Source organism: Oculina patagonica, chromosome 8 (assembly GCF_052425735.1).
Source record: "Oculina patagonica isolate OP01 chromosome 8, crgOcupat, whole genome shotgun sequence".
NCBI classification, from domain to species: domain Eukaryota; kingdom Metazoa; phylum Cnidaria; class Anthozoa; order Scleractinia; family Oculinidae; genus Oculina; species Oculina patagonica.
The window spans coordinates 13,020,750-13,047,456 of NC_135765.1; the positions used below are offsets into that span (position 1 = coordinate 13,020,750).

The 26,707-nt window shown below is 38.5% G+C and overlaps 1 protein-coding gene across 5 annotated transcripts in view; it reads left to right on the top strand.

The window, feature by feature from the left end:
- The first annotated feature begins 223 nt into the window (after window positions 1-223).
- LOC144663860 (uncharacterized) overlaps window positions 224-26,707 on the top strand; it is a 38,191-nt gene continuing 11,707 nt past the window's right edge. Inside the window, exons 1-13 of one of the 5 annotated variants that reach the window (XM_078524933.1) lie at window positions 224-327; window positions 6,808-6,910; window positions 8,580-8,644; window positions 9,828-9,940; window positions 12,679-12,747; window positions 14,494-14,634; window positions 18,709-18,740; window positions 19,182-19,276; window positions 20,097-20,217; window positions 20,910-21,013; window positions 22,564-22,804; window positions 24,948-25,095; window positions 25,746-25,832. In XM_078524933.1, the coding sequence (XP_078381059.1) occupies window positions 6,834-6,910; window positions 8,580-8,644; window positions 9,828-9,940; window positions 12,679-12,747; window positions 14,494-14,634; window positions 18,709-18,740; window positions 19,182-19,276; window positions 20,097-20,217; window positions 20,910-21,013; window positions 22,564-22,804; window positions 24,948-25,095; window positions 25,746-25,832 (1,293 nt within the window). In that variant the 5' untranslated portion in view covers window positions 224-327; window positions 6,808-6,833. Of the gene's footprint in view, window positions 328-2,987; window positions 2,994-4,280; window positions 4,308-6,807; window positions 6,911-8,579; window positions 8,645-9,827; window positions 9,941-12,678; window positions 12,748-14,493; window positions 14,635-18,708; window positions 18,741-19,181; window positions 19,277-20,096; window positions 20,218-20,909; window positions 21,014-22,563; window positions 22,805-24,947; window positions 25,096-25,745; window positions 25,833-26,707 lie in introns of those variants that run through there. The other 4 variants (XM_078524935.1, XM_078524937.1, XM_078524936.1 and 1 more) reach the window with 4 other exon arrangements.

Below are 26,707 nucleotides of genomic sequence, written 5' to 3' on the forward strand. Positions count from 1 at the left end.
GCTGTAAAAGCTGAAATGAACACAACTGTATAACTGTCATTCAAATAACTTCACACTAGACTTTTCACTCTACTTGTGGCATGGAGATCTAAGTCAAGCTGTCAGACGCATAAAAGTCCTGTCAGTCATTTTATTCATGAGTTAAACAATGCTCAATGACGTCACGCCATTATGCATTCCTCCCCATGAACGCTAATGAAATTCCTCCCCAAAAAATGACAAAAATATCCCTACCCCATTAATCCTTTGAAAGGGCAGAAAGCCGCACATCACATCCAGTTCTTAACAGAGAGATAATTTGTTACGAAGCTTTGGCTGACTTTAAAGGTAAATATTGAAAGACAAGCCTTTTTTTGCAGTATTACAGTCACATTTGACTACATTTGTAACCAATATTTACAACACTAACAGCTAGGTACGTAGTGTTGCTTCTGTCGATTTGGCGTAGGAACGTCAAGCGAGTGACAGAGAATAATTCCTTTTTGAAAACCTGTTCCTGTTGGTGTTGCAAATTTAAACAAGGCTACTTTGAAATTCTTAACCGATAGGCGATGCGCAAATAATTTAAAAGAATAAAAAGGTGGTAATGTTAAAATCCCTTTTTAGAAAATAACCTTAAAAAAGAAATTAAATTAATTAACAGAGTGCGAGTTAGAGTTTTTCTCGAAATAACAAAATGATATCGAGTCGTAGCCGATTAGACTATCGATTAAAGAACGGAAGTGTAGTGAGTTGTCTGATTATTTCAGAAGCAATTTTGTTTCTACCTTGACATCAAAAATATATCTTATATGGTTTTGCAAAAATATGCAAAGCAAAACCATTGTTGAAACCCTGAATTATAACAACACACGAAAAGTCGAGCATCAGCAAATAGCCGGCTTATAGCACGTACAACCAATCAAATTAACGGATTTTGCAATACACAACGACACCAGATGGTACATACACATACGTTTACAGGGTATGTCTTTTAAGAAAGTCAAACTCATCTTATTTATAACGGAATATAATATGCACTATGATATAAATATATTGTAGACTTTGTGGCCTTTTAACGTGCTTGTAAAAATCATTTCCGTCGTCAAGGATGCGAAAATCCATGTACCGTTTTGTCTTTCTTTTGCACTTTAGACATTTGTTCTTGCGAATTCCTTGGGAAAAAGAGTTATCCTCTGACCAGTGTCGAATATGTTTGTAAAGAACCGTACGCTGGACTTCCAGAGCCGAAAAAAGGGATTGAACCAAATTAAACAGCCAACAAATTTTGACCCCCGAGGCTAGTTGCACATGAACGCTGTTAATTTCATATTCTGTTCTTAAATAATATAAGCAATAACAACTTCTTTCGATCGAACGAAATAAAAAAATGACTTAAAAGGTGAAATGAGTGCCATTGTATAATTATTTTCATTCAAATACTTTCATACTAGACCTTTCTGCTTTTTCGCGATCTTAGTGAAGCTCTCAGACGGTTAAAAGTACTGTCATTCATTTTATTCATGAGGTAAAACAATGTTCAATGACGTCATACATTATGCATTCCTCGCCATAAACGCTAATGAAATTCCTCCCCCAAAAAGGTCTAAAACAACCCTACCGTATTAATCCTTTCAAAGGACAGAAAGCATTTGTTACTAACTTTTGCTGACTTTAAAGGTAAATATTGAAAGACAAGCCTCTTTTGCACTATTACAGTCACATTTGACTACATTTGTAACAGGAATTTACAACACTAACAGCTGGGTACGTAATGTGGCTTCTCTCGATTTGGCGTAGGAACGTCAACCAAGTGGCAGACAATAATTCCTTTTTGAGAACCTGTTCCTGTTGGTTTCTCAAGTTTAAACAAGGCTACTTTGATTTTCTTGACAGGAAGTCGATCTGTAAATAATTTAGAAGAATAAAAAGGTAGTAATGTTAGAATCCCTTTTTAGAAAATGACCTAAAAGAGAAATTAAATAAATTAACAGAGTGGGAGTTACAGTTTTTCTCGAAATAACAAAATGATTTCGAGTCGCAGCCTATTAGGCTATCGATCGGAGAAAACGAAAGCGCCGTGAGTTGTCTGATTATTTCAGAAGCAATTTTGTTTCTACCCTGGCATCAAAAATGTATCTTATATGGTTTTGCAAAAAAATATGCAAAGCAAGACCATTGTTGAAACCCTGAATTATAACGACACACGAAAAGTCGAGCATCAGCAAATAGCCGGCTTATAGCACGTACAACCAATCAAATTAACGGATTTTGCAATACACAACGACACCAGATGGTACATACACATACGTTTACAGGGTATGTCTTTTAAGAAAGTCAAACTCATCTTATTTATAACGGAATATAATATGCACTATGATATAAATATATTGTAGACTTTGTGGCCTTTTAACGTGCTTGTAAAAATCATTTCCGTCGTCAAGGATGCGAAAATCCACGTACCGTTTTGTCTTTCTTTTGCACTTTAGACATTTGTTCTTGCGAATTCCTTGGGAAAAAGAGTTATCCTCTGACCAGTGTCGCATATGTTTGTAAAGAACCGTACGCTGGACTTCCAGAGCCGAAAAAAGGGATTGAAACAAATTAAACAGCCAACAAATTTTGACCCCCGAGGCTAGTTGCACATGAACGCTGTTAATTTCATATTCTGTTCTTAAATAATATAAGCAATAACAACTTCTTTCGATCGAACGAAATAAAAAAATGACTTAAAAGGTGAAATGAGTGCCATTGTATAATTATTTTCATTCAAATACTTTCATACTAGACCTTTCTGCTTTTTCGCGATCTTAGTGAAGCTCTCAGACGGTTAAAAGTACTGTCATTCATTTTATTCATGAGGTAAAACAATGTTCAATGACGTCATACATTATGCATTCCTCGCCATAAACGCTAATGAAATTCCTCCCCCAAAAAGGTCTAAAACAACCCTACCGTATTAATCCTTTCAAAGGACAGAAAGCATTTGTTACTAACTTTTGCTGACTTTAAAGGTAAATATTGAAAGACAAGCCTCTTTTGCACTATTACAGTCACATTTGACTACATTTGTAACAGGAATTTACAACACTAACAGCTGGGTACGTAATGTGGCTTCTCTCGATTTGGCGTAGGAACGTCAACCAAGTGGCAGACAATAATTCCTTTTTGAGAACCTGTTCCTTTTGGTTTCTCAAGTTTAAACAAGGCTACTTTGATTTTCTTGACAGAAAGTCCATCTGTAAATAATTTAGAAGAATAAAAAGGTAGTAATGTTAGAATCCCTTTTTAGAAAATGACCTAAAAGAGAAATTAAATTAATTAACAGAGTGGGAGTTACAGTTTTTCTCGAAATAAAAAAATGATTTCGAGTCGTAGCCGATTAGGCTATCGATCGGAGAAAACGAAAGCGCCGTGAGTTGTCTGATTATTTCAGAAGCAATTTTGTTTCTACCCTGGCATCAAAAATGTATCTTATATGGTTTTGCAAAAAATATGCAAAGCAAGACCATTGTTGAAACCCTGAATTATAACGACACACGAAAAGTCGACCATCGGCAAATAGCCGGCTTATAGCACGTACAACCAATCAAATTAACGGATTTTGCAATACACAACGACACCAGATGGTACATACACATACGTTTACAGGGTATGTCTTTTAAGAAAGTCAAACTCATCTTATTTATAACGGAATATAATATGCACTATGATATAAATATATTGTAGACTTTGTGGCCTTTTAACGTGCTTGTAAAAATCATTTCCGTCGTCAAGGATGCGAAAATCCATGTACCGTTTTGTCTTTCTTTTGCACTTTAGATATTTGTTCTTGCGAATTCCTTGGGAAAAAGAGTTCTCCTCTGACCAGTGTCGCATATGTTTGTAAAGAACCGTACGCTGGACTTCCAGAGCCGAAAAAAAGGATTGAAACAAACAGCCTACAAATTTTGACCCCAGAGGCTAGTTGCATACGAACGCTGTTAATTTCATATTCTGTTCTAAAATAATAACAACTTCTTTCTATCGAACTAAATAAAAAATGACTTCGCCATTGTATTATTTTCATTCAAATACTTTCATACCAGACCTTTCTGCGTTCTCGAGATCTTAGTGAAGTTGTCGGACGCTTAAAAGTCCTGTAAGTCTTTTTAATCATGAAATAATTATAGACAATGCACTACCTGTCCACGGTAATAAAATTCCTCCCAAAAACAGGACAAAACATCCTCACTATATTAATCCTTTCAAAGGACAGAAAGCCGCACATCACATCCAGTTCTTTAACAGAGAGATAACCTTTAACGAAGCTTTGGCTGACTCAAAAGGTAAATATTGAAAGACAAGCCTTTTGTGCAGAAAATAGCAGCACTAACAGCTAGGTACGTTGTGTAGTTTCTCTCGGTTTGGCGTGCAACCGTCAAGCGAATGGCAAGGAATATATATGTTTTTTTTTTTGAAAACCTGTTCCTGTTGGTTTCGAAAATTTAATTAGGCAGGGCTACTTTAAACGTCTTGATAGATCGGCGATCCGCAAATAATTTAGAAGAATAAAAATATGCTAATGTTAGAATCCTTTTTTTTTAAGATCACGCTAAAAGAGAAATAATATTTACTTACAGAGTGTGAGTTAGAGTTGTCTTCGATAAAACAAGATGATTGTGAGTTGTAGCCGACTAGTCTATCGATCATAGAAAATGATGTCTGATTATTTCAGAAGAAATTCTCTTTCTTTTTCACAGCCAAAATATATCTAATATGCTTTTGCAACAATATGCAAAGCAAAACCATTATTGAAACCATGTATTATAACAAGACACGCTAAAGAGTTGACCAACTGAAAAAAGTCAGCTTATAGCAAGTACAAACAATCAAATTACGGACACCAGATGGTTCATACACAAACTTTTACAAGATATCTCTTTTAAGAAAGTAAACTCAGATACTGTCGAAGCTCTCTAAACGGACAGAAAAAATTCAAACTTCATACACTCCTTTACACGTAATCCATTTCACTCTAAGAACGATTGGTTTTTAGTCCGGCGGCTTAGCTCCTGAATTGTGCGATTTTTGATACAAGCACCAAACTTTGCAGGATTACAAGCATTCACATACTAATCAATTCTTGATATAGTGCCAACGCCAATTTCCTATTTTCAGCTAGTAAACAGCAATGATATTTTCAACTAAGAGGCCCCTCCCCACGAAGTACTTCTTCTTGTAGTTAATAAACCTTTTATTGTAGATTTTATTTCATAAATACAGATATGAATGCTTTAAATTAGGCTTACAATTGCTAATTTTTACCATTTTTTTGATACCAATAACTTACTAGGAAATTATTGCATGGGAAAAGATTTTTCATTCCCTGCCCTCTGCTCCCTCGCGTCTTTCGTTTTGCGCTAGCGTCCAGTTCTCTCGCGATCGGAGAACCGTTCGCTAACAGAAGAAACTAGGAAAATATAGAGGGCTGTGAACAGTCTAAATTACAGCATCTCCTTCTAAAATTTTGTACTTGCGACTTGGTACCACTACCTGACATAATAGTATTTGTCTATAAACCAGGACAAACAAATATTTCACGAAATTTCATTGATTTTAATAAATTACGGTTTCCATGGAAACCGGCGTTTTTCGGGCTTGGCACTATATCTGAAAAAACTTCTGTTGGTGACCACTTTCATTGTGCCAAGTTTCATGCTTGTATCAAAAAGTGCACAATTCAACTAAAATTTCGAGCTAAGCCGCCGGACTATTTGAGAATTCCATGGAAAAAAAGATTTCTCCTCTCACCTGAGTGTCGCATATGTATATAAAGAACCTTACGCTGGACGAGGTAAAAGGGATTGAAACAAACAGTTTACAAATTTTGACCCGAGAGGCCAGTTGCATATGAATGCTGTAAGTTTCAGCAGTTAATTTCATATTCTATTCTTAAATAGTAACAACTTCTTTCAATCGAACGAACGAAATGAAAAAAAAAAAATTTAAAGCGGAAATGAAGGCCATTGTATTATTTTCATTGAATACTTTCATACTTGACCTTTCTGCTTTTTCGAGGTCTTAGTGAAGCTGTACTCAGACGCTTAAAAGTCCTGTCAGTCATTTTTTTTCATGAGTTATAGACAATGCACAAAGACGTCACGCCGTTATATAAATGTATTCCTCCATTTCCACACTAATGAAATTCCTCCCAAAAAAGACAAAACATCCTCACCATATTCATTCTTTGGAAGGACAGAAAGCTGCTCATCATACCTCTAACGTAGCTTTAGCTGGCTTTGAAGGAAAATATTGAAAGACAAGCCTCTTTTCAGTTAGTCACATTTGTAACAAAAATGTACAACACTACAACTAGGTACGTTAGTGGCAGAGAACAATTAATTTCTTTTTGAAAACCTGTTACTGTTTTGTAGTAAATGATAAAGATGGTAAATTTTAAGCTCGGTAATTACAGTAATAATAATAATAAAGATAAGATGTTCTACATGACACGAGCATGGGACAAAGAAAAATTCTGAGTCCCCGACAGGAATCGAACTCATGGCCTCCCAGATACGGGTTGGGCGCTCTAACCAACTGAGCTACATGAGACTCGTTGTGAGCTAGGCCATTTTACTAGGTTGATATGTGACACGCGTCCTGCATACTGGCTACTCAAACCTTAATTAAGAGGAATAAAGAGGTGTTTACTTTGGGATCCCTTTTACAATAATCACTCTTTAAGAGATATTTAAAATCAATTTTTAGGACCCTTCTTAAAACGACTTTGTGATGTAGGCTTCTTAATTCAAGATTATTACTAATTTATATCTGTTTTCCGTTCAGTTCAAGTCGAATCCTTGTTATCAAACATGGTAGTATTTCAACCAAGTGGAAAATGTGTTCTCCGTAGCTCAAAGCCCTGTGACCTTTCATCTTGTACAAAGAGGTAATAAGCGTGATTAAATCCGGGCCTTTTATAAAAAAATATATATAAATTACATACATGCTTATGCAGGTAGAATTTTTTTCCAAAGAGGCAAGAAGCGTTATGTTGAATCATTGCCTTTTTTTAAAGAAAAAAATTCTGTCAGTTACTGGATCAACAAGCTCTACTAGAAGTAAAAGTCAACGGCAGGGGTTTTACGCGAGTGCCGACAAAATTCTCGAAACAATGTTGCCAGTTTTTGATTCGCTTTTACAGCTCAGACGTACAAGCAAATTCATACCCCCACCATCGTACAAGGGGGGGGGGGGGGGGGGGGTGGAAACCACTCCCCAGAGTTTTCGTCCTATTAAGGCGCAGCGAAATATTTTAGCACTGAGTAGAAAGCCCGTAGCAAACTCTACAAGATGACATATTTTTTGTTGGCTGTGATGTCATATGACATCACGTGACGTCATTATAGCCGCCATCTTGGATCCGCCATCTTGGATCCGCCATCTTGGATTTCACCATTTCAGTTACAAAGTCAGAACATAACGGAAATTGATGCAAAATCAAGCCAGAATGTTTGATGAATGCAAAAATAATCACATCGTGCAATTCTCTTTCCAAAAAATGACGATTTTTGGCAGTATCCTTCTAGATCTCGGCATCTAATCAGGAAGGATAAACAAATAGCGTTATGATGAAAGCTAACACAAGTTGAAAAGTATTCCCTAAGGAGTTTACAGAACCTGAATAAATGATCAACATAGTGACATTAATCCCAACAGCAATACTCCTTTTTCGAAACTAGTCGTAAAAGAGCAGTGGAAACTTTACCCAGTCCAACACTAAAAAGAATATTCGACCGGAAATAAAGCATGCTGATTTTAGTTTTTTACCCCCTATCAGCTATCTTCAGATGGGTTTACATGGGCAATTTTTATGTGACAAATATATTTGATTGTGTAGATGTCAAAACAATTATTTGTCGGCATTCTAAAGTTTAGTGCGCCAGTAATGACCTTGGACAGTAGAGATACGAACTGAGATACGCACGCGCGCACAGTGCCCAGTGGGAAATTGGGTGATCGGGGACCACATATGCTGACGTAATATTTGCCACATTTTATGTGACGAGTCGTTTACACGAGCAATTTTCGTACGTGATAACTTTTATTTGTCACATAAAAGCTAACTATAACACGCCAGCTTGCAAACAAATATATTTGTCACATATAAATTAGTCAATTTTATTCATCTACACGAGCAAAGAAACATTGTCACATAAACATTGTTCGTGTAAACTTGCCTTTAGTCGTTTAAAAAATACATTTATTACATTTTGGGCAATAAATCTTGGAAATAGATTACTATATTTGCTATATTTCACATGTGAAAAAAGCGATACGTCCGATCCGCTTCGCGTATAGCTTTCCTCGCATGTGAAAAATATAACCAATCAACATCTAGCGTAGAACGACCCAACCAATCAGAGTACGAGAGCTCAAATGGTTCCCAACGAGGTTGAGCAAACACTGCGAGCGGCAAGTTTGCTCCCGACGGCAGTTTATTCTTTAAAGACATGGCTACACGGCTTGTTCCTTTAAAAACCTTGTCTTTAGAGAAATTATGGAAAATTCTGACGGAATTTCTATTTTAAAGTTCTATTCTTCTTATTCTTTCCTAGGGAAATCAAGGAATACTTTGAAAACTCTTTTGATCTGTACGAGACGCTATTTTTGGCTCTGAAAGGTAAATGTAATACCGCGGATAACCGGCGAGCGATAAACTATCACATGAGTTGCTGAATGTATATGAAAAGTAGGGATTTCGAGTGTTGAAGTGTAGGAAGGGTTAGGGAAAAATGTAATTTAGGTACAGTAGAACCCCAGTAACTCGAACTCTGAAGGGAAACAAAAATCAGTGCGAGTTAGCGGGGTTTGGAGTTATCGGGGTCGATTGAATATCTAATTTGCCAAGTTAATAATTGATAGTTTGCTGATTTTTCAGCGCTTTAGTATACAGTACAGTGCAAATTGAACTTATCTTGTCAGAAACTCTAACAAGACCATACATTCTTATGATAAGAGTGGAAAATGGCTGTCAAATACTTGATCTGTTCGTTGCTCTGAACCGCAATTCGAGTTATCGGGGTAAATTTGACCCAAATTTTGTTCAAGGGAAACAAAATTTAGTTCGAGTTAGCGGGGTGTTTGAGTTATCCGAGTTCGAGTTAAATCCAAGGGAAATGGAAGTTAGTTCGAGTTAGCGGGGTTATTTGAGTTATCCGAGTTCGAGTTACCGGGGTTCTACTGTAATTAAGAAGGTATTTCAAAACATCTTGAACAGATGCATCTTACGGCTGATTCGTTAATTGAAGTATTTTGATAGGGTTACTCAAGTAAAAAAATTAGAAAGTAGATCCAGTATATCTGCTGTAGATATGTGAAAGGGGAACTATTTTCCATGGAAGGTATATAAAGGGTCAAGGCCGGTTTACACGATAAGAAAATGAGTGTGCAGATAAAAATCGACTCGACTTTTTAAAAATCTGTGGCGATGCCACAGATTTTAGAAATTGGGCCGATTTCCATCCTCGCAATTTCAATAGGCAACAAAAATCGGGCAGACGAATCGCAGTGTGTAAATGTGCTTGGAACAAATCGTGCCGACAAATCGTAGCGTGTAAACCGACCTTTACCTTTTCTGCCAGAAATGGGGCGGAGCCTCCCCGCATCACTTTGTTGAGTGTCCCTCCCCCCGGGTCGAAAGAATGCTACATGTTTCAGTTTGGTTTACTGAAATGAGCTACATTCAACGCGACTGAAATGTGACGTATAATTTGAGCCTAAACAATAGCCTCCTTATATATAAAAAATAGTATTGGTTAGCTATCAAGGTAACACATTTCTGTATAATAAATTTATTCTTTTAGATGAGTCGGCATTTTACAAATGCCCTGATCGTCTTCGTCTTCCTCTGATATTTTACTTTGGCCACACAGCAGCTGTCTATGTCAATAAACTTGTACTTGGAGGACTCTTAAAGGTGCGTGCGTGCTGTGTGTTGTTTAATGTTTTGATTCCCTAAAAACTAAAGTCATTGACCAAGCCAAGCGTATGGAAACCAATCCTTTGGCGGTAAAGACATAAGTAATGTTTAGGATTTATTTTGGTAATGGCTAAAACTAAGAAAAAGCTGAAAAAAATATTTAACTTCTGAACTCTGTGTCACGTTTCAGTATCTACGGCGAGAAGATTTCATGAAGCACTTTTTGTTAAGTTTATGCGCATATACCGATTAGATACAAAACGGAAAATGAATAAACTTGTAATTAAGAAAATAATTCATTCTGGGTATATACTTTCAAAATTTTTTTTAAAGTTCTGTAACACTTTGAATCCTTTAAATCGACTGGTAATTAGTTACATACCATAGCACATCGATACTCAAGGAACAAATTTTCCGTAGTCTAAAAATATCTGGTTTGTAGCCAGGCATGATAAGATTAAAATTATTTGATAAAGTTGACACTGGCTTAAAATATGTGCAGGACGTTTCGGCTACTGCTGTAACCTTCTTCAGCAATATGTAAATTTAAAACGGCGTCCCTGGTGTTATAGGAATAAAACACTAAAAAATGCAGAAAAAGGTGATAAAGGAATGTACTGAATGAAAAGGGGGGTGGAATTCTAAAAACGCGACTAAAAAAGGATAGAATAGGGGGTGGTATATGCAATTAAAAATTGTTAAGTTTCTTATAAATGTTCGGGAATGCTACGTGTTCATTAATAGCGTTTCCATCTCGGACTGAATGCCACGCTTCGAGGAAAAGTCTTTGTCTCCAAACTGAAGACCGGTCGATAATGTCAACATTTTCCAGATCAATTTCATGATCGTTGAGCAAATGGTGTTCGGCCAATAGGGAATTTCTGTCCATTGTTGTTATCGCTTTAGCATGTACGTTCTTTGATGCGTGTTTTGAGTGCGCGCGAGGTCTGGCCAATGTAAACACACGCACAGTCTTTGCATTTGATTTTATATACAGCACCTTTCGACGACTCTTCGCTGATTTTATCTTTGGGTTTTTTCAAAATATTGGCGATGGAACGGATGGGCTTGTGAGCCACTTTGACGTTAAAACCTTTGAGAACTCTTGAGATTCTTTCAGAAAAACCCTTGGCGTACGGTAGAACAACCAAGCCTCGCTGTTCAACAACGTTGGCAACACTTTTTTGTCACTCATACCGACCGCTATCTAGACTTCAATTCACACCACCATACGCAACATAAACACTCTGTTGTACGCACTCTCATGGATCGGGCTAAGAACATCCCATCCACTGAGGAGGAAGTGTCATCTGAATCTAAACGTGTATTGAAAGCGCTGGCAGCGAATAATTATCCTATCAATTTTATTCGTAATGGTCGTCAATCTAATGCTGAACAAAAAAGTGGTGCTAACGTTGTTGAACAGCGAGGCTTGGTTGTTCTACCGTACGCCAAGGGTGTTTCTGAAAGAATCTCAAGAGTTCTCAAAGGTTTTTACGTCAAATTGGCTCACAAGCCCATCCGTTCCATCGCCAATATTTTGAAAAAACCCAAAGATAATGCAAAGACTGTGCGTGTGTTTACATTGGCCAGACCTCGCGCGCACTCAAAACACGCATCAAAGAACGTACATGCTAAAGCGATAACAACAATGGACAGAAATTCCCTATTGGCCGAACACCATTTGCTCAACGATCATGAAATTGATCTGGAAAATGTTGACATTATCGACCGGTCTTCAGTTTGGAGACAAAGACTTTTCCTCGAAGCGTGGCATTCAGTCCGAGATGGAAACGCTATTAATGAACACGTAGCATTCCCGAACATTTATAAGAAACTTAACAATTTTTAATTGCATACCACCCCCTATTCTATCCTTTTTAGTCGCGTTTTTAGAATTCCACCCCCTTTTCATTCAGTACATTCCTTTATCACCTTTTTCTGCATTTTTTAGTTTTTTATTCCTATAACACCAGGGACGCCGTTTTAAATTTACATATTGCTGAAGAAGGTTACAGCAGTAGCCGAAACGTCCTGCACATATTTTAAGCCAGTGTCAACTTTATCAAATAATTTTACTTTCCGTAGTCTGTCCTGTTATCTTTCATGAGTAAATTTGATGCAGATCTAGTATTTAAGGTATGAATCTTATCATTTGCTATAGAGTGGTTTTCAAAAAAAAATATTGGAAGTTGTTCTTAGAAGTATGAGTGCACAAATGGGGTCATAAATATGTATAGTGCAGCGAAATACAAACGACTATTCTCTAAATATTAAGAAAAGGTCATAATTCCAACTATTCCAACTAGGAAAAAAATGTTCTAGCCGTTAAAATGACCAACCGTTGAAATATCCCTCTTGTTATAGTTAGCACATTTTTTTGGACTAAGAACTTTTATAGTTTTCCGTCCACGACAATAACAAAACAGTAAAAAAAAAAATACTAATAAATTTTTGCACAATAATACGGAGCTTGTGCGATAAGACCTTCTGACAATCGCATCGATCTTTTCAAATTTCTTATCTCTTACCTTAAACACTTATTCAAAGTAAAGTTTCCTACCAGACCAAGCAACAAAATTAAAAGAGATTTTACCTTTCATTTAATTTTAATTTTTTTAAAAAAAAAATTAAGTGTCAAACTTTATCATGTTTGGGTGTATTTTCAACGTTCAATTGAACACTATAACAACTAACTTATTATTTATAGTGAACGTTTTATTTGCTCTTTTTAGAAAAGGATTAACTTCCACTTTGAGACATTGTTCGAGCTTGGCGTAGATGAGATGTCATGGGATGATACGGTGAGCATTACAGCGTATCTTTCTTACTGATGTCATAGCGTTCTTTCATTTACATAATATAAGAAGAATTAAGAAATATCTATCTGTTGATAGTCTACGTACAATTGTTCATGCTTTTATTACCTCTCGACTGGATTATTGTAATAGCTTAATGTATGGACTGCCAAACCTTCAAATTTCCAAACTACAGCGTGTTCAAAATGCCGCTGCAAGACTAATTATGGACATACCAAAGTACTCACATATAACTCCAGCCCTCTACGAGCTTCATTGGCTTCCTGTTGCTCATCGAATTAAGTTTAAGATTTTAATTCTTACCTTTAAATCAATTTATGGTCTTGCGCCATCTTATCTTAGTGATTTAGTGAAAGTTAAGCAAGCGAGCTCATACTCGCTACGCTCAAATAGTAGCCTATTATTAGAAGTTCCACGGGAGACAATGCGCCCTACACTTGGCGGCAGGTCCTTCATTTCATCGGCACCCGCTTTATGGAACAGTTTGCCTGCCGACCTGCGTCTTATTGCGACACTTGGTGTTTTTAAAAGTAAACTTAAGACATTTTTATTTAGATCAGCATTTTAATGTATCTTTTTAAATTTTTATCACATTTTATCTTTAGGTTTTAGTTGTTTTATGTATATGTATTCTTTGTATTGTTTTTAATGAAATTACTGTAAAGCGCTTTTGATCAGCACATGTAAAAAGCGCTATATAAATATTTAATTATTATTATTATTTTATTATATTATTATTATTATTATTATTATTATTATTATTAAAATACAATGAAAAACCTTTAAAAAGTGCCGGGGCTACGTCAAAGAAGTTTCACGGATTTTTGGTTGAAACTAAAAATGTTAGTTATATCCATGGCTATAAATATCGGTGTTTAAAAGGTTTAGCCTCAATTTTTAGGCGGTGTCGCTTTACGTTGTCGAGCGATAGACAATATAACGATTACCTTCAACCTCGTTCCCGCTTTATGTTTATATAATTTGTTCAAGGCTTCAGTCGTAACCGTTTTGAACCTTTATCAAAAGGCAAACCTATAGCAGCTTCTTAAAACAAAACTTGGAAAGGTGAAGTAATTCAAATCTTTGTTTTGCTTAAACGTTCAATGATGTTATATATTTCAAAGCCGCTTAAAATAACACAGTGTCAGACAGCATCAGTATGTGGGCTTCCATTTGCTTAGCCTTCCAAGCAGTCGTTTGTAGGGGTACGATAGCCCCTGAAAACGACTGCGTGGGAGGCTACGATTTACTATATTCGAACAAATAGCCCGGCAGAACTTTAGTAGAATTTCTATTTTTTAAAAGCAATTAAAATTATTATTCCACGATGTTGACTCCTCAAGTTAAAGCACTTCACTTCTGGGCAAAGGTTAGGACGAGGAAGAGGTTAAATCCGGGGGGTTGGCCGTGGTGCATATAACCGAAATATCTTTTTTGTCCGCGGAACGATGGGCCTAAATCCACGGGAGTTATCGGGGAGAGGGCTTATTACTGCATTTTATGCTAAACCTTAAAATAGAATTCCGATTTTTTGTCCCAAGTTAGAACACCCCAAGCCCATGGCTATCCTATTTTTTTTCTCGTTCTTGTCTTCTCTTTATTACCCGCATTTTTCCATCAGTTGCATCAGCCATCCGCAGCCATCCAGTCCGCATCTAACAGACACCCAACGAAGTGTCATGAACTTGCGACAATCCATTGAGCGAATGATTGCTTCTTGCCTTTTTTCAGGAGAATTACCGTATGGGAGGAAAGTTTGTGTGGCCGAAAGTTTCTGAAGTTGCAGAGTATCGTAAACTGGTGCGTCAAGTCTTATTGGATATCATCGAGAACAATCAACTGGAGTTGCCTGTAACCCAGGAGAGCAAATGGGTACGAAGCAAAAGTTTATCCTAAAATATGTTTACTCTGTCATAAGATAGTCTGGGATAATTCCCTATTGCAGACTATTCGGGGAGGATCCACCCTAAAGGGATACCTTTCTCGGGCTGTAAGTATATAAACGGGAAAAGATTTCACAAGTTGAAGTATAGAAAAGGTTGTCATTTTGGTATGTAAAAGGGCCATTCAAAATAACTCAAACAGACGATGGACGATAGAAGCTCGCAACCAGCGGCCCGAAGGGCCACAGAGCGGAGCCCCACACCCAAAGAAAATCAACAGAAATGGGAGAACCATACATTTGATTTTTCATGGCCATAATGGCAAGCGGTACGGTTCGCGGGTGCGCTACGACGAACGACGTTCGTCGCCCAAGCGTGGCAATCTCGAGCCCCGAGTGACCCCCGGCTCCGCGATCCGTCAGCGGTTGGTCAGCGGTAGGGTCGCCGGGACTCACTCTGGGAAACTGAATTTTAATTCAGTGTCCTACTGGTCCTCACAGAACAATAGAAATCAACACGGAAGTCTGAAAATCTTCCCCGGAAGTAAACCAAACCAGAAACCCTGGAAAAACATTTTTTGTTTTCCATGGTCAAATGTTCAGATGTATCACCTTAATTTTGTAAAACACCTAAGAACTCGTGATATGGCGCTACATAAATGAAGTATTTTCTAATTCTACCATTTTTGAACTCAAAAGATACCATGAATAAAAAAGGACTTCCTTTAAAAGTCAATTCTGAACGGAGTTTTAAAACAACAATGACGGCGTCACCAAGGACAAGGTCGATTGAAAACTCAATTTATAGTTGACTTACAAATCTCGCTAGAATTACTGTTTTTATTCAAATCTCCGTTACGGTTGAAAAACTAAATATTGCAGACAGTGCTCGATTCAAAATAATAACTAATAACGCAGAATTTGAACATTACGCGTCGTTTGTTTTGCTGAAAAAAAGGGAATTGTACAATTGTGTGCACGTGAATTGCGTGAATTGCAATTGTGTGCACGAGCTGAGTCGCCGAAATGCTAATTATACCTTTTGAATAGCGTTGACCGGTGTGGCCTTAAACGTCTTTATTAATATTACCGCCATTCGACGAGGAAAAAATTATTTGCTCGAAAACATGCAATCTATCATGAAAAGATGCGCTGTTAGCGAGAAGCCTCTGAAATATACGAAAGTTGCCAAACAAAAATTTTTATAAACATAACAATAGCTTGTCCGTGCGTTGTGCATTATGTAAATTTCTTCGCCGTCGTCTGCAAAACAACAACTGACACACGCACGCAGTCTTCACAGGCGGAATCCAGGAACGCAAACAAGATCTTTGATTTAAAACAAATATAGCAGTATGCTCAAGAAAGAGACTAACGGAAATCAAACACCAGACGCTCTTTTGTTAACTCTCTCTTTTGTTAACTGCAGAACGTTTTTGTTACTTTTGTTGCTTCGATAAACACCAGTTCTGTCGATACTGTGTTAGAAATAGTTCAACTTTCTCGATTTACTTCCGCTTAGACCTGAGAGCATGCGCAATAAAAACCGGAGGACCAAGGTTCTACCTGAAATCGACCTAAAATTGATCTGATCAATTCCAGTTTCCCAGAGTCCGTCCCGTACCGCTGACCGACATAGACGGACTCTGGGCTCGAGATTGCACTTCAGGAAAAGGGCTAACGTCATCTTACAGTTTTGATATAAGTCCTCTACATTATTGTCAATCGACAGCTGTTAAAACAAGGTATCCGCTGACCATTATTACATGACCATATCGCCGGCTAAGGTGTTGAATTCATCGAGGTCGCGTGCTTTTTTAACGTTGACTGCTGACCTGGTAATGCTTTTTCATTGGATTGCGGGCTCTAGTCGTATTTTTCTGACTATGGTCAGTTAATTCAGATTTGAATAAAAGTAAATAGCCGCGGAGCCCCGCTTTTAGGAGGGTCTGAATGGGGGGTCCACATGTCGGTAGACGGTTAAAAATTTTTTACTTTGTCGGTTGTCGGTTAAAATTTTCGACCTTTGTCGGTTGTCGGTAAATCTCAGTTAATGATTAAAAGTGCAAGTTAATTATTAATATTTGTTTTTTAATTTACCCAGTTTAAGACTTTAAACTCAAGACGAGATGTAAAATTTGTAATAATTCATTATTTGGTTGCACTTAAACCTCGTTAACTCTGTTTTTTTAGCAACGTGTTCGTCTAGTACCGATGAAATTACCAAAGCTTTTATTCTAGATGTGAATTTGTTTCCTGTCGATTACTGGGCATCGAAGTTATTAAGAGAGGTAAATCAGACAAAGTGTGAAACACCTACTCTAGCCCTTGGGATTCGTAGTTTTGCTAACTATACGGAAGTTTGTTCTCGTGCCTTTAATGTGAGGTTTCTTTGGGTTTCTTTTTGCCAAAATTTCGTTGCCATACGTATCATTCTGCAGCGTTTAATGGATCTTCAGTGATTTTAGACTTAAAATAAATCAAACTTAAACTTGGTGGGCTTCAATCAAAACCAACATCCGATGTCAAAAAACAATTTCTTTAAAATTTAGTTACATACTTCAGCTGCACTTCTTTGTCACAATATCCTCTTTTGAAGAAATCTACAAATCGTCTCGAACACCCATAAAGACAACTCTCATTATCTTATACCGTCACATGTCGAGACGCACAAACGCACGAACAGCCCTGCCGGATCGAGTAACACACGCTCTGTTGACAAGCCTAAATGCTCTTCAAGATCTGATTTCTCGTCATCCGAATCTGTTTCATACTCGTCAATTTGTACTTCTCTGTGATCCTCAAACACCTCAGTAACATCCCCTTCGTCCACAAATTGTATGCTAACAACGCGTTGTGGTACTGAATTCGCTGATGAGACATTGTTGGAATCGAAGTCTCTCTTCAGACTCGTTGTCGGTGCGATGAACAGCGTAGACAGCTGGCGGCAAGGCACCAGCTTTATCTTTTGTGGTCTCTCTCCTAACCGTCCGTTGGCGTACTGGTCTATAATTCTCTAGCCACTCTCTGATCTGTCCTTCCATACCTGGTGTTATGTCCACACTTGGCAAAATGTCATGGTAGCTATAGCAGAAAGGGGCATGGCAGATTGAGGGACCGGGTAGTACGATTTGTCATGCGTGTAGTACTTTGCTGCCCATCTAGATGTGCGCTTCAGAGATTCCTTGCATGAGTTTCTTTGTCCACCGGAACCCGGCTACGATGGCGTTCGATGGCAACCTCCTCGCCTTTTCGAAAAAGACTCACGATCACTTTAACAATCCCGCTCATGGCCTGTCACCGCATGAATCGACCAACGCACAGTGAAAATACAACAGCGGGACGCCTTGTAGCCTCGATTACCAGCCACTGTTCTACAAATGAACCCCCGCTGCTGCTCGAAAAGGTGACAGGAAACTTTATAATTGGCAAAATTTTGAATTGGTGTGGTTACTTCTGAACTGGACATTTCCTAAGCTAGACATAAATTCAAAATGCTGTTCTTTCTGAATAAAAACGTCCGTATAACGTCGGACCATGTCGGTTGTCGGTTAGAATTTATTTGTCGCTAATCGGTAATTTTTTCCTCGTTTTGTCGGTAGTCGGTTAACCCCATTCAGACCCTCTTTTAGGCTTGGCATAATCTATTTAATAAGGGGCTTTTGAAGAAAAAAAATTAAGAAAAGGGTTGCAGTATAGTTACTATAGATATGTGAAAGGGATATAATTTCCTATGAATGTCTTGTGAAAAGGTTACCTTTTCTGTCAAAATGGCATATCAAAGGGTGGCTGTTTGGACCTTGGGGAGGATCCTCTCCATATAAAATACTCTTGATTCCCCCCTCCCTCCGCCCACACACACACACACATACACTCCCGAGAATATAGCCAGCTTTTACATGCATCTTGTATCTTGATTCCGCGCAAATTGACACTATTGGGAGCGTGACCCTATTTATCTAAGCAAGCCGATAGAGTGACCCTACCCCGAGCTAGGGCTATTATTTGTCAATCACTAAAACTCTCACTGATGGTGTTTTTGTCACTCTTCTTTTTAATTTCAGTGGGCTGTTTTCATGGGAATTGAGCACGAGCGGTAAGGCCTCAGTCAATCCTAGAAATGTCAAATTTTGTTATAACTCGTTCCAAGCTCAAAGCATTTTTTTTAAATTTACGCTGGCCGGTGTAGCTGGACCCTCCCAGTGGCTGAAGCCATATTCAACCGGAAACGCTTCTCAAGTGCCCAATGGACGAATCTTTGTTTAAAGAAAACGTCATAAGCAGTCGGCATATTGAAAGGGTGTGACAGTACGACCTCTCCCTAGAAATTTGAGCCCCATGCATTAAAAAGTTATTGTGCGAGAGTGGTACCAAACCTTTGCAGTGTGTCAAACCATCTTGGACGCACCATTAAAAACAATAGCATTGTACTCCATTGATTGATCTTAAAGTCAGTTCAACTTTTTGGCTTTGGAAATTTATAGTATATATTTGTAACCTTTCATTGAGCATAAACGTTCCTTTTTATATTTCCAAGACTCCACTTCGAGACGTCATCAGTTTTGATTCGTCAGATGCCTTTGGAACTTGTCAAAAAGCCACCAGGATGGATGTGCGGGCCAGTGACAACAGGTAAATTTTCCCCGGGGTAGAGGGGGGAGAGGGGAGGGGGGAGGGAGAAAACTCGTCTTACCTTTTAGGCGTTTCCGTTTGTGGATTGTTACCTAAAGGGCCTTTTGCACATTAGTTGAATGGAAATGAAACCGTAACCGTATTTGTCACGAAGATAAGTTCTGAAATTTTTCTAATTATTCAAAATATCTTTAATCTTTTTGAAGGTTTTGGAAAGAGTCGTCTTTATCACTATTAAAATTGACATTGCCAGATCATTTGTTGATTAATTAGAATTGGTACCTCTAAGTGGTGAAAAATTTCCTTGGACCACGCACACAAAACAAGATTCTGATTCCTATTAGGTGTGTTTTCTAAATTTCCGACATTATAGGGAGAACCCCCTCCCCCCCCCCCCCCCCGCCCAGGGAAATTTCTATCCTAAGGTTTTTTTATATGCATCTACTGGAGGTAGTCATGCATGGATTGCGATTAGAAGGATACAAGGCCTTTGTTCCAGGAATTCAGATCATAAGAATGGATAACTAACTAGTGACGAGTAAAAAAAAGAAATAATGTCAAATACTTTTCGTAAAATTTCAAGGGATCACTGTATTTAACCATGTTTTAACCAGCTCCAACTTATTTACACTTGGTTTAGTCACGCAAGGCGATGTCATGCTGGGCTCGGTCACGCTTGGCTAACAGAACCGTTATCTGCTATTAATGCCCCTTAGGCCTCCCTGATTAATATTTGTGAACGTTTCCATTTTCCCTGTTCTTTCACATTAACCCAGGTGTTTCTTACGGAATGCATGTCTTGTAATTCCATTTCCGACAGGCGTTCCGGTTTTTGACAATCCACTGATTCAAACAACACAGTGCGAGTATGTGAATATTGGAAAACAAGAAAATTTTCCATCATATGGCTGGGACAACGAATATGGGCAATGGAAAACTAAGTGAGTTGGGTATGACAGAGATACATAAGTAAAATTGGAATTTTTTAAACTATTACCATTTCACTGTTTTTCATCATCGTCCTTGTCGTCCTTGTCCTCGTTTCATCTTTGTCTTCGTCTTCGTTTTCGTCTTCGTCTGTGTCTCTTTTTCGTCTTCGTCTTCGTCTTCGTTTTTGTATTCGTCTGCGTTTTTTTCTTAGTCTTCGACCCGTCGTCGTCTTCGTTCTCGTCTTTGTCTTCTTTTCGTGTTCGTCTTCGTTTGTGTCTCTCGTCACTTTCGTTTTTTGTCTCGTCTTCGTCTCCGTTTTCGTCTTCATCTCGTCTTCGTTCCGTTTTCGTCTTCGTCTGTCTCTTCGTTTGCGTCTTCCCCTTTCTCGTTTTCATAAATTGGCTTTACTTTTACTTGTACGCCTACGGTGTATGTCTCTGACTCTGACTCCATCTCTGCTTTATACTACAAAAAGTCCATTTGCTATAATCATGGTTTCAGGACTGTGTAATTTATAAAACTATCCGGCGTATATCTTTACACAGAATATTTATCTATTTTTGTCTGTGTGTCTTCCTATGTGTGTGTCTGTTTTGTCTTTTACTTTGACTGTTTTTGTTTGTGTGCAAAGTAGAACTAAATGCTTATTTTTATACATTGTTATTTTTTTACTATGGAAGTAATGTGTGTCGTCATTCCTCAGGGTACCACCTTTCAAAGCTTCCAAGTATCTCGTTACTAATCGTGAATACTTGGAGTTTGTCAATGACGAAGGTTATGAAAATTGCAAGTTCTGGACTGAAGAAGGTAAAACTTTTTACTATTACACTTCAATTGAATGGTTTTTGATGTACTTAGGTCTCACTTTGTAATGGCATGCCTTTGAAATTACAACAACAACAAAAAAAGAAACGAGCGTGGCATTGAAAGAAATATTAAGGGAAATTTGTTTAAATTAAAATTAAATTTCAATGCCATGAAATAATCTCGGATACTGCTGTTATGAAGGCTATGACTATGTAAGAAACTATTGGCCAAGACCAAGAAACATAGAGCTTTTTCTCGAGTAAACTTTCTTTTGGACCAAACTTCTGGCAAACTGAAAAAGAATATTCTGCAGTAACTCATAAACCGGCGAGATTTAGTTGAGGCAAATGCCGTAAAATGCAAAATAACAGCTCGCCAGTCGAAAACTTTGACATAAAAAGCCTTTGAAAACATCACAAAAGATGTCGACTCTGTTTGAACAGGATTTGCCTGCACTTGCGTTGACTTGTGATACGTTCACTTTGATCGTTATTAAATTTGCACGCAAGCCAGCGCAAGTTTTTCACCGTTGGTCAACGCTATTGAAAGCTGGCCATTCGTTTGCTTTTCGGTTACATTTTGACCGCATCGTAATGGCTATTTTTTAATTCCAACTTGGGTGCTCTTGCGAGTGAATATTGCGAGTCCGTGTGGCCACCTAACGCAATTCTGTACAAGTTTAACTTGCGAATATTTGCGCCTTCCTTTTACCAGGCCCTAACAAAATAGTGAGCAAATTAACCCAATTCTGATTAACCCTATTCAGACCGGGGGGGGGGGGGGGCTTTTGAGGCCCGCGCTGACTTTGAACTTTTATAACTTTTTTAAGATTTAACCAAACGCTGCCAAACTTTCTGAGTTTTCCTAAAATTTATCTGGAAACAATTTGGTAGGGTTGGATGATGTGTCAGGAACTTGACATCACCATGACAACGGCATTTTGACGGGCATGTTTTCCCAAATTTGTAATTTTGCGTGTTTTTGTTAATAAAAATCAACTTAAATGGAATTATTTTTACATTTTTACGGGTGTAAAGCACATTTTTATTTATTTTGAGTACTTTGCAGTGATTTTGGGTGGTTTTCTGGCATTTTGGAAAAGTTTTGAAATCCGAGATGGCGGATCCAAGATGGCGGCTGTTTTGACATCATGATGTAATTGTCACGTGATGTGACGTCACTAACCCACGTGACGTATACCAAAAGAAAGAGTTTCGGACATTCAATACATCCTATAAGTTTCATGGTGATTGCTTAAATATTCTGGAAGTTACATAGGGGGGGGGGGGGGGGGGGGGGGGCTGAGAAGGTCCAAAAAAGCCCGGTCTGAATAGGGTTAAGACAGAGAGCATTTTTCCTTAAATTTGGCTCGAAAAGCGCAAAATTACCCTGAAATTTTTAGAAGATTAGCGACAACTTAACGAGATTGCAAAGTTAAGCCGTAGATTTTCAAACACAAGAGCCTATATTTTACAGACTGCCGAGGAAGACCCGAAAACTTCTGCACAACAGTATCTTTATGACAAGTATGATTGTTTAATGCATTTCAGGCTGGAAGTGGAAACAGTTCCGCAAGGCACGTCATCCGACTTTTTGGGTTTGTGGAAAAAACTGCAAATCTGGTTGCGGTGCAGATTTGGCAAGTCACTCACACTGTAACCTGTCAACAGATGACAATCGGAACAGCTTGTTAGGAAATGGTAATAAGAGCGGAGTTCAAAGTGGTGAAGTCCCCGGCGGCAACTTCTCAGCGAATGCGGAAGGGTTTGAGACGAAAGAATGCTCCTACAAGTAAGTTAGACTCTGGTGGTTTTGGGTTTTCTCGGTTAGGTTCTATTCACTTAGTGGTAACACTGTGTAGATTTACTTAGCGGTAACACTGTGTAGTGGTTACAAACAGTAAGAGGCGCACTGACTTAAAGGTAAGTGTGCAGCTGGACTCCAGATCAAGCGGTCTGGGTTCGAACGTTGGCATTGGTCCCAGCGCATCATCGTCCCCAGAACCGCTGGTCTCTCTTAACCGGTTGAGCCTGTGCAAAAGAAACAAGTGGCCCTGGGGACACATGATTTGATTGGCCAGATTTGAACAAAAGGAGTTGCAAATCGAGCCAGTCAAATCAACCGTTTCAAACTCTTGTATAACAAAGGGATATTATAACGTTTTATTTGATTGACTGTTCCTTTTGTGGAAATCAAGCCAGGCTCAGCCGGTTAACAGCGACAAGCGGCTCTGGAGACATGCGTTGCATGTGTTCTTGGGCAAGAGACTTTACTCTCACAGTGCCTATCTCCACCTAGATGTATAAAGGGTACTTGAGAAATTCAATGCTGGGAAGGGGAAGTAAAAATACTCCTTGTTGAGGGTCTCAATGGGGTGGTGGCGTTTACGGTTAACAGTTGAGTGGGGGTGGAGCCCGGGTGGGCGCCCGGTGCGGAGGGGGGTGGAGGGCGGCGAGGCCGGGCGCGGCGGGCGTGGACTGGTGGGGCGGCCGGGGGCGCGGTGAGTGGTCCTTACTGACTTCCTAGTGGATTCCGTCTTAAACCTGTCGCTTTTTTTACGACTAACGGTTAACTTCTTTCCGTTACGCTTAACAGAAGTGTTAAAAATTAAATTTCATTGTTTCAAAAAGTTAGTAATTGATTTTCGTTGATGTGTTGATGAGTTACGTCATTCCTCGACTTTCATCCTGGCCTTGTCTCTTTCTATGGGCTTTTCTTCTTCAGCGTAATATATATTTATTATAGCCTTCAAAATATCCATAGTCAATTCATACAAGAAGAGACTGAAAAAGGCCTAAAAATTGTCAGAGCTGTCGAAACCTTTGTTAACTTGTGTCACGAAACATATTCGGCAGACACTTCCAGTTAGCTAAGACACAAAAAAGTCTTGCAAGGAGATCATAACCCTATTCAGACCGGGCTTTTTTTTACCTTCTCTGACCGGGGGGACTTTGGAATCCCCCCCTATGTAACTTCCAGAATGTTTATGCAATCACAATGAAACTTATAGGATGTATTGTATGTCCGGACATCTTTGTTTTGGTATACGTCACGTGGGATGGTGACGTCACATCACGTGACAATTACATCATGATGTCAAAACAGTCGCCATCTTGAATCCGCCATCTTGGATTTCAAAATTTTTCCAAAATGCCAGAAAACCACCCAGAATTACTGCAAAGTACTCAAAAACAATAAAAATGTGCTTTGAAACCGTAAAAATGTAAAAATAGTTCCATTAAAGTTAATTTTTATTAACAGAAACACGCAAAATTACAAATTTGGGAAAACATGCCGGTCAAAATGCCGTTGCCATGGCGATGTCAAGTTCCTGACACATCATCCAACCCTACCAAATGATTGCCAGATAAATTTTAGGAAAACTCAGAAAGTTTGGCAGCGCTTGGTTGAGCTTTAAAAAAGTTATAAGAGTTTAAAGTCACCGCGGGCCTCAAAAGCCCCCCACCCCCTCGGTCTGAATAGGGTTAAGATTTTCACTTTCCCTTACTTTACGGTTAACACTTTTTACGGCTAACGGTTTACATTTTTACACTTCCAGTTTGCCAAGACACAAAAAATTGTTGAGAGGAGATCTTAAGACTTTCACTTTCATTTGTTTCTACGATTAACACTTTTTACGGCTAACGGTTTATTTTTTTTTTCGATTTTTGCGCCTAACGGCTAGCTGTTTTATGCCTAACGGTTAACCCCTTAGTGACCCTCCTCGTTGCTTCACGCCACGGAAACCGGCCGGGATAAGTTCCGGCGGTATCAGCCACTTTGTCTGACGCAGACATTGATCATACTATGCATAAAGCTGAGTAATACTCATAATTTAAAACGTAAACAGGAAGGCAAAATGTGTTATTACGGATGCGCAACGGATGTTAGCTATTCTTAAAAATCTGACTTTGGGATGTCTCAACGACCATAGGTTTCGTTCAATGTATGAACTGATGGATATGCCCCTGGACTGGCCGGTAGAAGTGAACTACCACGAGGCTAAAGCATTCTGTGCCTGGAAAGGCTCAGATTATCGTCTACCAACAGAAGCTGAGCATCATGTCATGCGGGGATCGCAGGTTAAATCATGAGTTTTATTACAGAAACATCAAATTTGAAGTGTTTTGAGAGTAGATCGTATCCCCGGGAACGTTGTTACGCTTGCACGTACGAACCCTAGCCGTAACCCCTTCTTAGACCACATGGCCCGGTTAAATTTGGCACTTCATCGTAGACTGAGGGATTGGTTTCTACACACACATCATTTGAAGGGGCACTATAACGGTGATTTGTGGTAATAACGGAGCTAAAATTATGACTTAGTGTAGCTTCGCTCATTCGACGAAATCCGCCTACAACACCAAGGCGAAGTGAAGGGAGGGCGAAGTATACACATGCAATTAATTTTAATCCATTAAACCAATACACTTGTGCAGAGTTTCAAAGAGTTCGCCCGACTTTTCCAATTTGCAATCAGAATCTCCTGCCTGCATAATTCATGATAATACCTTTTTGCCACTTCAGATGGCTAATGTAGTCTTTTTTTAACAAAGCTGGAACATTATTTTTAGGTTTCCATTGATGTAAATATGTCGTTTGCTTTTTGACGAAATTTCAAGCCAAGAGTCACTCACGAAATTTCTACTACTAGGAGAGGTTTATATTCATGTTTCAGTATCTATCAGTAGTGTGTAACCAGTAATGGTGGTGATCTTTTGTAATCCAACAGAAATCTCAATCAACTGGAACCGCTTGTGACATCATCTTCCAAGATAAAATCGAAGCAAATATCGACATGTCGTATGGCTCATCTACTGTGAGTTTGTTTCCAACTCTAACAGCTTAGCACCAGGCAAAGTTTCTGCAGTTCTTTATCAATCATGAAGTCGTGTTTTATTGTATAAACTGCAGTGGTGTTGCGAGTGGTAGCAAATCGATAAAAATGGTTTCACGCATGTGTGGACAAAAGTGACATCCACACGTGTGATATCATTTTTGACCAATCAGCTCGCAGAGTTTGCCATGTTTCAATGCTCAATGAGCCAAAGTTTATCAATATTAAGTCGAAATATCTTCAGATCTTCCTCGGTAATCTTCGGAAATCTTCGGAAAATCTTCGGAAAATTGTCAAAAACCTCGTTATTAGTAGATTTATATAATAAATAGAATAATACATGATGCTTAGAGATATGAAATTTATCTTCTTGTGTCCAAATCGATATCTCACGAGTGAGCGCAGCGCACGCGTGAGATATCGATTTAAACACTCGAAGATAAATTTTATCGCGCCCCGGGAACACGAGGACGGCCGGGGGGGGGGAGGACGGGGACCGGGGGGGAGGGGGGGCCGTGATATTACGTTGTTTTATTAATTTGAATTATTTTTATTATTTAGCTTACTCCTAACTTTTTCCTGTAGATACCCTTAGATTAAATCTCTCCGTGTTATTGACATTAAATGACTTGCTTGCTTTGCTTTGCTTTGCTTTGCTTGCTTGCTTACTTACTTTCTTACTTACTTACAAAATTACTTACTTACTTACTTACCTACTTACTTACTTACTTACTTACTTATTTACTTGCTTTACCTACTAACTCTCTCACTTATCATAGTCGTTATCTTTCTTTTTATCGTTACCGTTATTGTCGTCATTATCGTTATCATTATTGTTATGGTTAATGTTATTGATG